This window comes from Oncorhynchus mykiss, chromosome 22, assembly GCF_057628025.1.
Source record: "Oncorhynchus mykiss isolate SJ-2025 chromosome 22, ASM5762802v1, whole genome shotgun sequence".
NCBI lineage: Eukaryota > Metazoa > Chordata > Actinopteri > Salmoniformes > Salmonidae > Oncorhynchus > Oncorhynchus mykiss.
In genome coordinates, this window is record NC_143043.1 from 46032812 (window position 1) to 46049315 (window position 16504).

General features: G+C 45.1%; 1 protein-coding gene across 1 annotated transcript in view; it reads right to left on the minus strand.

The window, feature by feature from the left end:
* Positions 1-2727: 2727 nt before the first annotated feature.
* Positions 2728-16504, minus strand: part of LOC110501878 (ly6/PLAUR domain-containing protein 6) — a 38174-nt gene continuing 24397 nt past the window's right edge. Inside the window, exons 2-5 of the mRNA XM_036959327.2 lie at positions 14051-14224; positions 9183-9281; positions 6972-7102; positions 2728-5488 (exon numbers count right to left, since the gene is read on the minus strand). Of these exons, the coding sequence (XP_036815222.1) occupies positions 5315-5488; positions 6972-7102; positions 9183-9281; positions 14051-14168 (522 nt within the window). The 5' untranslated portion in view covers positions 14169-14224 and the 3' untranslated portion in view covers positions 2728-5314. The remainder of the gene's footprint in view (positions 5489-6971; positions 7103-9182; positions 9282-14050; positions 14225-16504) is intronic.

Below are 16504 nucleotides of genomic sequence, written 5' to 3' on the forward strand. Positions count from 1 at the left end.
TGTAGCCTACTTTATGTCAGGTGATCATGTGTACTGTAGCCTACCTTATGTCAGGTGAACATGTATACTGTAGTCTACTTTATGTCAGGTGAACATGTATACTGTAGCCTACTTTATGTCAGGTGATCATGTGTACTGTAGCCTACCTTATGTCAGGTGAACATGTATACTGTAGCCTACTTTATGTCAGGTGACCATTATTACCATTGCAAGAATACCATTGCCACCGGCAACCATTTGTTTCAATGCACAGCGTCTGCTAAATGGCACAGGAATCCAGAGAGCCCTGTACTGTGCTGTGTCGTTGGGTGTTTCCCCTGCAGTGAGAGAGGACTTGATGTGTTTCCATTGCAGATCCCTCTTCCCTGAGAGTCCTCGAAGGGTAATTAAAATCTCAGCAGGTAGAAGCTGAACAGGATATGCAGCCGTGCCCTCATACAATGAGGGTCATTCTTGAAACCCTGCACCAGCCAGGCATCCGACAACTAGGCCTGAAACAGCACTCAATCACAATCACTAAAAACATGTAATTTAACAACCAGGCCTGAAACAGCCCTGAATCACAACATTTATATAAGGGTCAAGCTCTATCTTTTCCTGTTGCAGGCTTCTCTCTCTGCTCTCCCCTCTCTCTCTCTCTCTCTCTGCTCTCTCTCTCTCTCTCTCTGCTCTCCCCTCTCTCTCTCTCTCTGCTCTCCCCCCCTCTCTCTCTCTCTGCTCCCCCCCCCCTCTCTCTCTGCTCTCCCCTCTCTCTCTCTCTCTCTCTGCTCTCTCTCTCTCTCTCTCTCTGCTCTCCCCTCTCTCTCTGCTCTCCCCCCCTCTCTCTCTCTCTCTCTCTGCTCTCCCCCTCTCTCTCTCTGCTCTCCCCCTCTCTCTCTCTCTCTCTGCTCTCCCCCTCTCTCTCTCTCTCTCTGCTCTCCCCCTCTCTCTCTCTCTGCTCTCCCCCTCTCTCTCTCTCTGCTCTCCCCCTCTCTCTCTCTCTGCTCTCCCCCTCTCTCTCTCTCTGCTCTCCCCCTCTCTCTCTCTCTGCTCTCCCCCTCTCTCTCATGCTTCTGTATAGCTGTGGTTTCTTGTTGACTCCTCTAAACTCATGTTTCTGTGTTTCTCTTTTCCTACGATGAGAGGCTGTGAGAGCAGATCTCTGGGCACCACAACCACTCCACCGGTCACCTTTAAATGAACAAAGATCTTGAGGCAAAAGAGAAAGAGGTTAATCCCTTTGAAAAAAAAAGGATTGGAAATGACACTGCAGGGTCTAAAGCCTGAGAACGCTATTGCTGTTTTCACTGCCCCTGAAAGAGGAGAAGGCAAAAAAAAGAGAACAAGATATTTTTCTCCCACTGACTGCCATACATATACGGCTGTTTCCAGATTAGGACATCACCTAAGAACTCCAGCTACCACTGACGCCACCTCAGAGTGAAACCTAAAGCCTTTAGAATTTTCTACAAAGTCAACTTCATTTTCGCCGCGGAGTCCATATGCGGTAGGAAGAGGACAAAGGCCCCAGGATATTAACCCCCGACTCCCCTGGAGATCTATCCAACTGGGGTCATGTTCCCAAACAACGCCTCACTATGGGAGCAGTCTGAGGCCACTGGGACCAGACCATAACTCACCATGGAGGACATCACCCAGTCCCAACAGATTTTACTGTTGTATTGTATTTGACCACTTGTTTTGACTGTTTGCTCAAGTAATTTGGATCTGAATTGGAACAAAGCACCACAATTCACTTTATTTTCAATGTTAAACTGTCATATTTACTCTTGAATGCCTTCTCTGGAATGATGCACTTTTACCTAGTGGCTATTGCTTATACTGTTGCATTCCATCCCTTTGCAGTCCAATACACCAGACACTGTATACTACCAGTAGGGCTACCCTGCCCTGAGGATCAGCATAGCGACCATTCCTCACCCAAGGGGGACATAAACACTGTCCAGACTGAAGGGTTGTTTGTTTGCTTTGCCACCCCTAAGTATTAGAACGGGGAATCAGGGGCCTGTCAGAGGCACACAGGGGCCTGTCAGAGGCACACAGGGGCCTGTCAGAGGCACACAGGGGCCTGTCAGAGGCACACAGGGGCCCGATCAACACTCCAGACATGGCTTATCAGGAACTGCTGCCGATTCTACTGATGACATGGGTCTGCTCGGTTCCGAAGAGTCATCCTCAGATGTCACTTTTATATTTATGACCACTGAAAGTTGGACGGCTGGGACTGGGACTGGGGTTGGGGGCTGGGGTTGGGACTGGGGCTGGGACTGGGGTTGGGGACTGGGGTTGGGGACTGGGACTGGGACTGGGACTGGGGTTGGGGCTGGGGCTGGGACTGGGGCTGGGGCTGGGACTGGGGCTGGGACTGGGGCTTGGACTGGGACTGGGGCTGGGGCTGGGACTGGGGCTGGGGCTGGGGCTGGGACTTGGGCTTGGGCCGCAATTGATGGAAATTCTGCAATCTGTGGAAAAGGGACGGATATGAATAGCAATGGAATGCAGATGCATGGCAAAAATGGGACATCTATCAAATGATCCTCACCTACAGGAATCTCCCACTAATTCCTATTGTAGTGAGAGGACGAAGCGTAGTGATTGAATGCTGATTCTCTTGTCTGACTCTGAATGGGTATTCAGGCCTAGTTTGGTCAGACCATTGGTTGAATTAGTATCCAGCACTACAGTAGTATTGTTTTGTTGCTCAAATAACACTTATCTCATACGCCATTGGCTAAGTGGCCATGTCTTCATCTTTAATATGAAGTTACAAAGTCGTTCACATCTATATATACACAGTTATTTACAAAAACATTGCATGTAAAAAAACAGAGATGATATTTACATGATATCAATTGGCACAACATAACATGCAACAGCCACGTTATCAATGTTGATAAACTCATGCAAACGCACTTGTACGGTGCTTCTCTAGAGTCAGATTAAGGCAACATCTGGCAAGATATGTTGGTGTAACTTAGTGTAATTTTAGACCGTCCCCTCGCGCGAACCAGGGACCCTCTGCACACATCAACAGTCACCCACGAAGCATCGTTACCCATCGCTCCACAAAAGCCGCAGCCCTTGCAGAGCAAGGGGAACTACTACTTCAAGGTCTCAGAGCAAGTGGCGTCACCAATTGAAACGCTATTTAGCGCGCACCACCGCTAACTAAGCTAGCGTTTCACATCCGTTACATTGGCTCTCAGGTCACAATGCAAAAGACCTTGTGAAATATTTTAAAGATAAACTCTAGTATTGCCTGATTGATTTAAAGGGGAACAACATGTTCTAGCCCTTAAAGGGATACTTCGGGATTTTGGCAATGAGGCCCTTTATCTATTTTCCTAGAGTCAGACGAACTCATGAATACCATTTTTATGACTCTGTGTCCAGTATGAAGGTTAGAGGTTATTTCGCGAGCCAATGTGAAGTAGCGTTAGCACAATGACTGGAAGTCTATGGGTATCTGCTAGCATGCTAACAGCGAAACTACCTCCAACGTCCTTCGTACTTGACACAGAGACATAAAATGGTGTCCATGAGTTCATCTGACTCTAGGAAAATAGATAAAGGGCCTCATTGCCAAAATCACAAAGAATTCCTTTGTTTACCCCATAAATAGGACCCTGTGTTTTGAGCAATCGTCACATGACCTGGATTTGAACCTTTATTTAAAGCTGCCCCCTTTTTCTGTTTGTTTCAGATGGTCCAGAACCATCCTCAGACAAATGCAAATCAGGTGCAATTCTCATTTCTGGATAAGCTCAGAATACAGGATAAAATCTTGCTGTGATAGTGGACAACACAAGGCCCACCATAAAAAAAAACGGAATGTTTATTTATCAAATGTGAACAGAGCAGACTACAGTAGATAAAAACGTTTGCCATCTGTAAATCACGCTTCACTCTTTTCCTCTTAGCATTTGCCTGTAAGTGAGAGAGAGAGAGATGAGATGGAGATGGAGAGAGATGGAGGCTTGCACACCTTGGTTCAAATACCATTTGAAATGACCGGTCTCCTCTATGTCTCGGGCGGTCGGCCTAAACAAATCATAAAAGCCTGGAGAACAATAACACTGTATTTGCTTACTCTGCATTTTTCTCGGCCAGCCAGGCAGCCACGCCGGCCAACAAAGTGTGATGGATGACAAACATGTCACGAAACACCGTATAAACACCAGAGGTATGTGTCACGAGAACGGAAAACATTAAAACAGGGGTGAGTGAAAGACTGTAGAGCATCCTGTGTGGCTCAGTTGGTTCAGCATGGTGTTTGCAACGCCAAGGTTGTGGGTTCAATTCCCACAGGGGACATGTATGAAAATGTATGCACTCACTACTGTAAGGAGCTCTGGTTAAGAGCATATGCAATGTAGTATCAGTAAATAATGGTGTCATGCATTGTTGCCTCTCACTAAAACTGCAGTGCTAGAATTACAGTACAGCTCCCGAAGCCTAGCCCAAGTGCTGTGCTTAGCTATGGGGGTTGCTTCCACTGTGTGGAAAGTCCGATTTATTTTTCATGATCGGAAAATGTTAAGCCAAAATAGACCTGTAATTAACTTTAATCCTTTTTAAGGTTTGAGGAAATAGTTTTTCCACAACAGAAACGCAAAGCGTTCTACGTTTGTTTGATGGGCACCAGGCTCTCATTCTGTTGTTAAAAAGACTCTCCACATACTACACATAAAAACATGAGCAGTGTTATCTGTTCCACTTTACCTAAATGCTAACATTTCACACATACATAATCACTGTCTAACAAACATGTTCCTCAAAAAAATAAATACTATGTATATGTACATAATGTGTCAAACATACAACATGGGGAAGCGACTCACAAATGTGAAAACATAAAAACACAAAAAAGGTTCAAGCTAAACTAATCCTCACAGAAGCTGCTGTCTGTCTGTCTGTTATTCTTCCTCCTCACTGGAAAATATGGCAGCTTTTACAATGACCTATAGCCTACTGACGAGTCCAGACACGCCACGGTTCCCCTCCTTCTGTCCCTGTGCAGAAGACTAGTAGGGGGAGAATACTGTGATATTTAGTATGTTTGATCCTTCACGATTGACAGCCATATTGCCTATTTCAGAAGCAGTGTCGAGCTCTAAGTGCTTGTTTTATTGAGGCCCTGCATAACGATGAAAGGTCATCAAAACTGGTTTCCTATTGAATTAAAAGGGAAATAAATTGTCCAAAACCTGCAGTGAGTCCTATCTCCATCGGGTGTATATTGAGTCCATCTAGTCGTATCAGACCTTCAACTGTTAAATAAAATGCTCTATATATGTGTGTTTCTTTCCACTGGTCAGACATAGGTGGAGATGAGCAGGGTGAAGTAGAGCAGGCTGGATGTTAGTGTGTAGCACTGTGAGAGCCCTGTGGTGCCGCTGAGGGGTGAGGTGGTGGCGAACACAGCCTCAGTCATGTTCCAGGGGAGAGGAAGGTTACAGATATTCCCCTCACAGCATGCTGTGCAAACCTAAGGAGAAACGTTTCACCATTAGATATCTCTCTCTCTCTCTCTCTCTCTCTCTCTCCCTCCCTCCCTCCCTCTCTCCCTCCCTCTCTCTCTCCCTCCCTCCCTCCCTCCCTCGCTCCCTCCCTCGCTCCCTCCCTCCCTCCCTCCCTCTCTCTCTCCCTCTCTCTCTCCCTCCCTCCCTCCCTCCCTCCCGTGGAATCAATTTCAGTTTTCCATTTTTACTAACAGACATCGGGCCGTTAGTATAGCCTTTGACAGACATATGGTCTATAGTATTGAATATGGCATTTACTTCTAAAGGGAATGCGCCTTATGAAATGTTTTACACATCCTTTCATAAAGTTAATGTCCAACTTTTATATAAGGGTCAAGCTCTATCTTTTCCTGTTGCAGGCTTCTCTCTCTCTCTCTCTCTCTGCTTTCTCTCTCTCTGCTTTCTCTCTCTCACTCTGCGCTCTCTCCCTCTCTCTCTCTCTCTCTCTCTCTTTCCCCTACTCTTTCTCTCTGCTCTCTCTCTCTCCCCCCCTCTCTCTGCTCTCTCTCTCTCCCCCTCTCTCTCTCTCTCTCTGCTCTCTCTCCCCTCTCTGTCTCTCCTCTCTCTCTCTCTCTCTCTCTGCTCTCTCTCCCCTCTCTGTCTCTCCTCTCTCTCTCTCTCTGCTCTCTCTCTCCTCTCTGTCTCCCCTCTCTGTCTCCCCTCTCTGTCTCCCCTCTCTCTCTCCTCTCTGTCTCCCCTCTCTCTCTCCTCTCTGTCTCCCCTCTCTCCCTCTCCTCCTTGTCTCCCCTCTCTCTCTCTCTGTCTCTCCTCTCTCTCCAGGGGAATCATGCAGACTTCCCAGGTTGTGAGGACACACCATGGCAGTGTACTGGAGTGGTGGTGGTGGTGACATGGACTGGGCTGTAACATAAAGGGCCATGTTCACATAGTCTGACCCTGGTTATTGACCCCCCGGACAATTTTAAGTAAATATCATTTAAAGTACTACTTGAGTAGTTTTGGGGGTATCTGTACTTGACTTTACTATTTCCTTGACACAAAAAAGTACTCGTTACATTTGTAATACTTTGCAGGACAGGAAAATGGTCCAATTCATACATGTATCAAGAGAACAACCCTGGTCATCCCTACTGTCTCTGATCTGGCATACTCACTAAGTGCGCATTCTTCATTTGTAAATAATGTCTGAGTGTGCCTCCAGTTTATCCATAAAAAAATAAGTTTTTTAAATGGTGTCTGTCTGGTTTGCTTAATATAAGATTTTTTTCTTATTTTCCAAGTAAGAAAATGCCATGCCCAAGGTCAACCAGAATAATTACGCCAGAGAAACCCCTACCCCACATCATTCCATTCTATCCTCCCAACACCAGGCCAAACTATTCCCCTCTTCCCATCTTGAATCTAACCTCCCAACACTATTCCCCTCTTCCCATCTTGAATCTAAACTCCCAACACTATTCCCCTTATTGAATACTCCCCACTCCTTACCCTGGTTCCTTCATTGTCTTCTTCAGAGCATCCAGTAGAGAGGCAGTCTCCCAAAGCCACACAACGCTTTGTCACAGAGACACTGTCCCCCTCCATGTCCATCTTGTGCCGCGTGTAACAGTATCTAGCCTCTGTTGAGAATAATAAAGATAGTAAATAAGACATATTGACCTGGTAGCTACAATGCCACTTTTTGGTTAGCATGGATGGATACTGAGTTAACTCAGCTTAACCAGGGACTAAGTATTGAGAGAAAAACTGTAGTTGTTTTTTTTCTGTTCAGTTTGTGGGATAAAAACACCACAGACTAACTCCATCTAACGCCTCTGCCATACGGTGTCTAAATTGAAGTCTCTGCCATACGGTATCTGAATTGAAGTCTCTGCCATACGGTATCTGAATTGAAGTCTCTGCCAAACGGTATCTGAATTGACACCTCTGCCATACGGTATCTGAATTGACACCTCTACCATACGGTATCTGAATTGACACCTCTGCCATACGGTATCTGAATTGACACCTCTGCCATACGGTATCTGAATTGAAGTCTCTGCCATACGGTATCTGAATTGAAGTCTGCCATACGGTATCTGAATTGAAGTCTCTGCCAAACGGTATCTGAATTGAAGTCTCTGCCTTACGGTATCTGAATTGACACCTCTACCATACGGTATCTGAATTGACACCTCTGCCATACGGTATCTGAATTGACACCTCTGCCATACGGTATCTGAATTGACACCTCTGCCATACGGTATCTGAATTGACACCTCTGCCATACGGTATCTGAATTGACACCTCTGCCATACGGTATCTGAATTGAAGTCTCTGCCATACGGTATCTGAATTGAAGTCTCTGCCATACGGTATCTGAATTGAAGTCTCTGCCAAACGGTATCTGAATTGACACCTCTGCCATACGGTATCTGAATTGACACCTCTACCATACGGTATCTGAATTGACACCTCTGCCATACGGTATCTGAATTGAAGTCTCTGCCATACGGTATCTGAATTGAAGTCTCTGCCAAACGGTATCTGAATTGACACCTCTGCCATACGGTATCTGAATTGACACCTCTACCATACAGTATCTGAATTGACACCTCTGCCATACGGTATCTGAATTGACACCTCTGCCATACGGTATCTGAATTGACACCTCTGCCAAACAGTATCTAAATTGACACCCTCTGCCATACAGTATCTGAATTGACACCCTCTGCCATACAGTATCTGAATTGACACCTCTGCCATACAGTATCTAAATTGACACCCTCTGCCATACGGTATCTGAATTGAAGTCTCTGCCAAACGGTATCTAAATTGACACCCTCTGCCAAACGGTATCTAAATTGACACCCTCTGCCATACGGTATCTAAATTGACACCCTCTGCCATACGGTATCTAAATTGACACCCTCTGCCATACGGTATCTGAATTGACACCTCTGCCATACGGTATCTAAATTGACACCCTCTGCCATACGGTATCTAAATTGACACCCTCTGCCATACGGTATCTAAATTGACACCCTCTGCCATACGGTATCTAAATTGACACCCCTGCCATACGGTATCTGAATTGACACCCCTGCCATACGGTATCTGAATTGACACCCCTGCCATACGGTATCTGATATACTCCAAAGTGACACATGACTGTAGGTCACCTTGGTCACTTTTAGTATCAAACCCACTAAAACCTGGAGGAAATGCCAATCATACCATGTTACACAGTGCATTCCAGGCAGTTTAGGTCAAGCACAGCATCTCTCCATCCCAAAATCTATGAAGTTGTTATTCATACAAAGAATGTGTCTTGGGCTCGGCCACAGTAATTTATTAGTCCTTAAGGGAGTGCTGTAAATCTGGCCTGATTGTGGTCGCGGCACGCTAACTCTCTTGATGAGGTTAGCTATTTATGAGCTAAACATGTCAACAGCAGGGTGACATTATACTCAATAATACACAGCTACAGATGCCTCCATTGAACCAACAGAGTGTTAATTTACAACTTTGTTGGAAGCACTCAGAGAAAGAACACCTAATGAGAACACCTAATCTAAATACAATATAAGAGTAGGCCTATCCGAGAGCAGAGGGAGTGTAGAATTTACACATTGAGTATTACTTCCTGAGCTTAAAGTCATAATGTAATCATCAACAGTGCTGAGAAGAACAATGGTTTGTCCTAGTGGTCTGACTCACCTTGTGGGCAGTACAGGTCTGGCGCCCAGCGATTACACTCATAGTTGTCAGGTGCTTCTTCACAGGTGAAGCACTTGAACCCGCCTGGGAATGGAGTAGCTGCGGAAACATACACACACTTAGAAGGGGTCATGCACAGGGCACTGGGACAGCCATAACGAATCACCTTAACAGACATGAATAAGCTATATACAGAGGTTCTGAAACGTTTCATAAGTTATACACTGAGTGTACAAAACATTAGGAACGTGATCGACTGACCAGGTGAATCCAGGTGATCCCTTATTGATGTCACTTGTTAAACCCACATCAATCAGTGTAGATGAAGGGGAGGAGACAGGTTAAATAATGATTTTTAAGCTTTTGAGACAATTGAGACATGGGTTGTGCCATTCAGAGGGTGAAAGGGCAAGACAAAATATTTAAGTTCCTTTGGTGGTAAGGGTCAGGCGCACCGGTTTGAGTGTGTCGAGAACTGCAACGTTGCTGGGTTTTTCACGCTCAACAGTTTTCTGTGTGTATCAAGAATGGTCCACCACCCAAAGGACATCCAGCCAACTTGACACAACTGTGGTAAGCATTGGAGTCAACATGGGCCAGCATCCCTTGCGGAACACTTGACATCTTGTAGAGTCCATGCCCTGACGAATTGAGGCTGTTCTGAGAGCAAGGGGCTGCCACTCAATAGTAGGAAGATGTTCCTTAATGTTTTGTACACTCAGTGTATACAGAGGTTCTGAAATGTTGAATAAGATTTGCAAGTTCATACCATAATCTGTGTTAATAACATTAGTTTAGGAAATCTGGACAGAAAAATATGAAGCATCTGGATAATTAAGATGGATAAAAAAGTTTGGAATGCATCGAAGGCCTTATTTTGGATTGGTTTAATATAGTCACACTTCTAATAAGGACTCTGAGAAACCATTGTCTGGGGGAACTCAGTCCTTCCAAACATATACTGTAGTTTAATCTATCTCTCTTTATAGCTGTTATCACCATCCAAGCCATTTATCTCTCTCCCACAATTGTTCTCATATAGACCTATAGTGTCAAGTACAGTTTAACCCATCATGCACTCTGCTAATCGAGTAAAACACTAAGACTAAGAGCATGTAGCCCAGTTGCTCCCTTCCCTTCTCAATTATTGGCCATATGTTGTGAGCAAACAGACGAGGAAGCTGTTAGTCTTTCCAATTTCGCACCATTACATTAATCTAATTGGCCAGGTCCACACCCTTCCCAAGTGACAGCTGAAGGTCTGCAGAGCAGGCAAACACCATTTAGAACACAAAGTATGTTGCCAATCACCATGGCTACATCTCCAATGACACCCTATTCCTCATGTAGTGCACTATATATCCTAAAGGGCTCTGCTCAAAAGTAGTGCAGTTCATAGGGAATAGGGTCCCCTTTGGGTCGCATGACATGATACTTTATTTCACCTTTATTTAACCAGGTAGGCAAGTTGAGAACAAGTTCTCATTTACAATTGCGACCTGGCCAAGATAAAGCAAAGCAGTTCGACACATACAACGACACAGAGTTACACATGGAGTAAAACAAACATACAGTCAATACTGCCATGTTATGTCTAGCTAGACCATGATACCGCCTTGCCATGTCTAGCTAGACCATGATACCGCCTTGCCATGTCTAGCTAGACCATGATACCGCCTTGCCATGTCTAGCTAGACCATGATATCGCCTTGCAATGTCTAGCTAGACCATAATATTGCTTTGTCATGGCTAGCTAGACCATGATACTGCCTTGCCATGGCTAGCTAGCTAGACCTTGATACCGCCTTGCCATGGCTAGCTAGCTAGACCATGATATCTCCTTGCCATGTCTAGCTAGCTAGACCATGATACCGCCTTGCCATGTCTAGCCAGACCATGATACCTCCTTGCTATGTCTAGTTAGACCATGATATCGCCTTGCAATGTCTAGCTAGACCATGATACTGCCTTGCCATGTCTAGCTAGACCACGATATCGCCTTGCCATGGTTAGCTAGACCATGATACTGCCTTGCCATGTCTAGCTAAACCATGAGACTGCCTTGCCATGTCTAGCTAGACCATAATATCGCCTTGTCATGGCTAGCTAGACCATGATACTGCCTTGCCATGGCTAGCTAGCTAGACCTTGATACCGTCTTGCCATGGCTAGCTAGCTAGACCATGATATCTCCTTGCCATGGCTAGCTAGCTAGACCATGATACCGCCTTGCCATGGCTAGCCAGACCATGATATCGCCTTGCCATGGCTAGCTAGACCATGATATCGCCTTGCCATGGCTAGCTAGACCATGATACTGCCTGGCCATGGCTAGCTAGACCATGATATCGCTTTGTCATGGCTAGCTAGACCATGATACTGCCTTGCCGTGGCTAGCTAGCTAGACCATGATACCGTCTTGCCATGGCTAGCTAGACCATGATACCGTCTGGCCATGGCTAGCTAGACCATGATATCTCCTTGCCATGGCTAGCTAGACCATGATACCGCCTTGCCATGGCTAGGTAGACCATGATACTGCCTTGCCATGGCTAGCTAGACTACTCCTTCATCTCCCCAGGAAATCTGTCTAGTTACCATATCACTCCCTAGCAGCCTCACTCACTCACTCTCTCACACACACACACACACACACACACACACACACACACACACACACACTTACCCTTCCACATGCTCACATGTATACACTCACGCACACACACAGCTACCCACACAAGCCAACTCACTTGCGTACACACACACACCAAATCCCCAGTGGGGCTAGAGGGGTGGCCTCGAGCCGACACAGATATCTCCAGTATCCCGGAAACCTGATCCCGGGAGTTCTGTCGCTCTGTGATGAAAGAGACACAGATCTTAAGAGTTTGCTTTCTAGCTATGCAGGGGCTTGTTTCTGAGACGTGGGAGGGCTGACCTCTAACATGACCGCGACCGCGGCCTGGGGAGAGTTAGGGTTGTTTCAGACCATAATCTAGCGGCTTATACCTGGCATATGTCCTTCTCAGAGGCCTACAGTATAGTGACCCAGTCTGTTGTTGTACACTGACTGGGGTGAGGGGAGGGCCAGGGGAGAAAGAGAGAGTGAGAGGGAGAGAGACAGATTGACAGAGAGAGAGAGAGAGAGGAGAGAGAGAGAAAGCGTGAGAGAGAAAGAGAGAGAGAGAGAGAGAGAGAGAGAGAGAAAGCGTGAGAGAGAGAAAAGAGAGAAAAGAGAGAAAAGAGAGAGAGAAAAAGTTGTGGCTTGGGAACATGATCTAATTGACACTGAGGACCAATTAGTGAGTGTCCACATTCTGGCCACGCTGGAACATTCTGTTCGGGTCATAAGAACAGCCAAAGGACAATAATCAATCAGTTACCCTCAGCTGGGTCTTGTTGATCATCATCACATTGCTGGTTCATGCCACTAGAATTCTAATCCACATGACAGTTATTTGCTGTTAGAATTGTCTTTGATTTGTTGATAATGGAAGTCATAAACATCATACACGATAAGAGACAAAGCCACAGTGCTGTAAAAAAAAAATGTGTCCCCTTTCAGATTTTCTCTACTTTTGCATATTTTTTATACTGAATGTTATCAGATCTTCAAGCAAAACCTAATATTAGATAAAGGGAACCTGAGTTTACAAATAACAAACAAATATATATATATATATATATATATATATATACTTATTTTATTTATTCAATAAACAATGTTATGCAACACCCAATTCGACTGTGTGAAAAAGTAATGACCCCCTTACACTAAGTAACTGGTTGTACCACCTTTAGCTACAATGACTGCAACCAAATGCTTCCTGTAGTTGTTGATCAATCTCTCACGTTGCTGTGGAGAAATTTCGTCCCACTCTTCCATGCAGAACTGGTTTAACTAAGCGACATTTGTGGGTTTTCAAGCATGAACTGCTTGTTTTAAGCCCTGCCACAACATCTCAATTGGGATTAGGTCTGGACTTTGACAAGACCATTTCAAAACTTCAAATGTGTTGACCATTTTCATGTCGACTTGATTGTGTGTTTTGGATCGTCTTGCTGCATGACTCAGCTGAGCTTCAGCTCACAGACAGATGGCCTGACATTCTCCTGTAGAATTCTCTGATACAGAGCAGAATTCATGGTTCCTTCTATTAAGGCAAGTTGTCCAGGTCCTGAGGCAGCAAAGCATCCCCAAACCATCACACTAGCACCACCATGCTTCAGCGTTGGTATGAGGTTCTGTGGAATGCAGTGTTTGGTTTTCGGCAGACATAATGGAACCCACCTCATCCAAAAAGTTAACTCAAGTTTGCCAAAAAGCACCTGGATGATCATCAAGAGTCTTGGAAGAATGTTCTATGGACAGATGAGACAAAAGTATAACATTTTGGACGACATGGAAATATTAAATAGCCATCAATAACATATAGATGCTAATATACAGTGTGTAAAATGTTGCTAATATGTGGATGAGACTAAAGAGGGCAGAAAGCACTGACAACATGGGGCGTCTGACTGCCCAGTAGCTATGCACGGAGTCACATGACCCTACACCTCAGATCAACGAGACGTGCCTGGTGGTGCAGAGGGGTGGGGGGTGGAGAAGGGTGTGGCGGGGTGCAGAGGGGTGGGGAGGCAGCAGACAGTTGCTGTGCCAGCTGTGGATCTGTCTGGTTAGGCTGGGGATCACAAGTTCACTGGATACCCCTAACTGCTATTCATGCATAGCCTCTGACCCACTTTTTCATAACCCTTAAAGAGATTCTCCGGTACTTTTGTTTACTTTTTTTTAGCAAATAGTCCTGAAAGTAGGCTCCCGAGCCAAAAGTGGTCCCCAAAAATATAATAATAAAAACTATTACTTGAGGGATGGAGGTAGATGATATCCTGTTCTGTGAAGTCCTTTGATTGGGCCATTTTCAGCCAATCAGCGAGGACCATCAGCAGTAGGACCCAGGCCACTGCAGGCCAGGGTTCCATTGCTGGCCGCGGCTTCACACATGCAGGTCTCTGATTGGACAACAACACGATGACACCTGCAGAGGAAAAGAGAGCCCACATGTAACCCGATTCTTAGTTAAAGTACCTGTTTGAGTCTATATAAAATCATGCTTCATTTTGCACAATGCAGACAATCCCTTTGGATGTCTGATCAAGGCTTCCTGACTGCCTATCCCAACTACATGCCATGGAACAGTGACCCATGGGTGTCTCCGGCCCTATTGGAAAACACAGAGGAAAGATACTAGACATCCACCAGACCAGAAACAACAGAGCAGTGTTCCTCATTACAGCTGCGTTCGAAATGGCATCCTTTTCCCTATGTAGTGCACTACTTTTGACCAGGGCCTGTACGTCTTTAGTCAAAAGTAGTGCACTGCGTATGGAATTAGGTGCCAGTTGGGACGCAACCTACATCTATTATCCCCCCCAGTCAAACATCTCCTCACTAGTTCCAAGGACAGTCCTCCTTTGCACCCCAGTATATCTACTTGCACATTCATCTTCTGCACATCTACCATTCTAGTGTTTAATTGCTATATTGTATTTACTTCGCCACCATGGCCTATTTATTGCCTTACCTCCCTTATCTCACCTCATTTGCTCACATCGTATATATACTTTTTTTTTCTTTTCTTTTGTTCTACTGTATTATTGACTGTATGTTTGTTTAATCCATGTGTAACTCTGTGTTGTTGTATGTGTCGAACTGCTTTGCTTTATCTTGGCCAGGTCGCAGTTGTAAATGAGAACTTGTTCTAAACTAGCCTACCTGGTTAAATAAAGGTAAAAAAAAAAATGTAAAAGTGAAATAAGTCAAGGGATATTAATATCTTTAACGGCACCGTATGAGTTTCCAGGTAAGTTATGAGAAAGAAGCAGCATTGCGATTCTCAGCTGACACCCACACAAACATGTTTCCCTAAAAGACATTCCAACTGATACAATCTAACACTGCACATTTCTGGTTGACAAGGTATCAAGAGATGAGCACATAATGGATTTCAACAACACGAGGTCACTAGCGTCATTGAAATGAAATATATTTGAGGGACAGTAGATACCAGAGCATTGGTGTCAGCAACTAGTAGACAAACATCTTTGAACGGAATGGGCTCCAATCACAAAGCTAGTCATTCTACTGGTTGTTGTAGACGGGACTTTCCTTGCAGGCCAAGAAACTAATCATATTCTTGAGGAAGGTGACGTTTATTAATTTGAAACTCCGTCAGAGGTACTGTGTGATCTTTAAATCCACTGGTGAAGAAAGCCTGCTGTTGTGGAACACGTCTAACCTTTCACTTAGTAATTACTAAATTAATAGCTTGTTCAATCTGGATTGTACAGGGTGGAGTGCTGGACAGCTGGCAATATTTCCCACCAACAACGTATTAGTCTCTCAGTTTGCAGGCATAATAGTAATGGAATATTCTGCCATTTAGGATGGACAGTAGACCTGCAATGTAAAGGTGCAAGTGGTGGTGACAGCATGACGGTTCAATGGTACACACAGGAAAATTCAAGATACATTAACCCGGAAGCCTCTCACGGGGGACCCAACTGGCAGAATCCAATTCATTGAGAATAACTCCTCTCTCCACATTACCAACTTTACCACGGAGGACATAGGCATTTACATCTGCCCTGTAGAGGAAGGATATCATTGTAGTAGTAACCTGATATTGACGTATGTTAAGGATCTGTATATGCACGGCTTTGTGGGAGAGAGGCCTGCACTACCTTGCTTTAACACTGACTCAAATACGACACAGATATGGTGGGACACCTACAAGAAGGGAAAAGGCATCACATCATTGCCATCTGAAAACCATTCGAGTGACCTCGCTGACCTCGGAAAGCAGATGCATGTGGTGGATGGAAGAGAGACTGGGAATTACTCGCTGGTAATCCCATTCCTGATGCTGAACCACTCTGAGGTTTACTCCTGTCTGAAGCATCACAATCAAGTGAAGAATCTCATCCAAAAGGTATATGCTAGTGGTCTGCCCAAAGTCTGACCAGCTCACACAGTTCTTCTCAGAAGGAGAGGAGGTTGCTCTCCGCTGTAACTCTAATTCTAGTCTAACCGGCTTGAGTGGAGAAGAAAGACTACTGAAGGGGACGATGTCATTCTGGTCAAATCTACTTGACAAATCAGAAAAGCAACCATATCGGAGGATTTGAATGGCCAAATAAATGCATCTCAACCTCACATCTCTCTGGTCCTCTCTAACCTGTCACTGGGGGACAGTGGGGAGAACTATGTCTGAACGGGGAGGTGAAGGGGTGTGTGTATGGATAACTACTACCTTCTT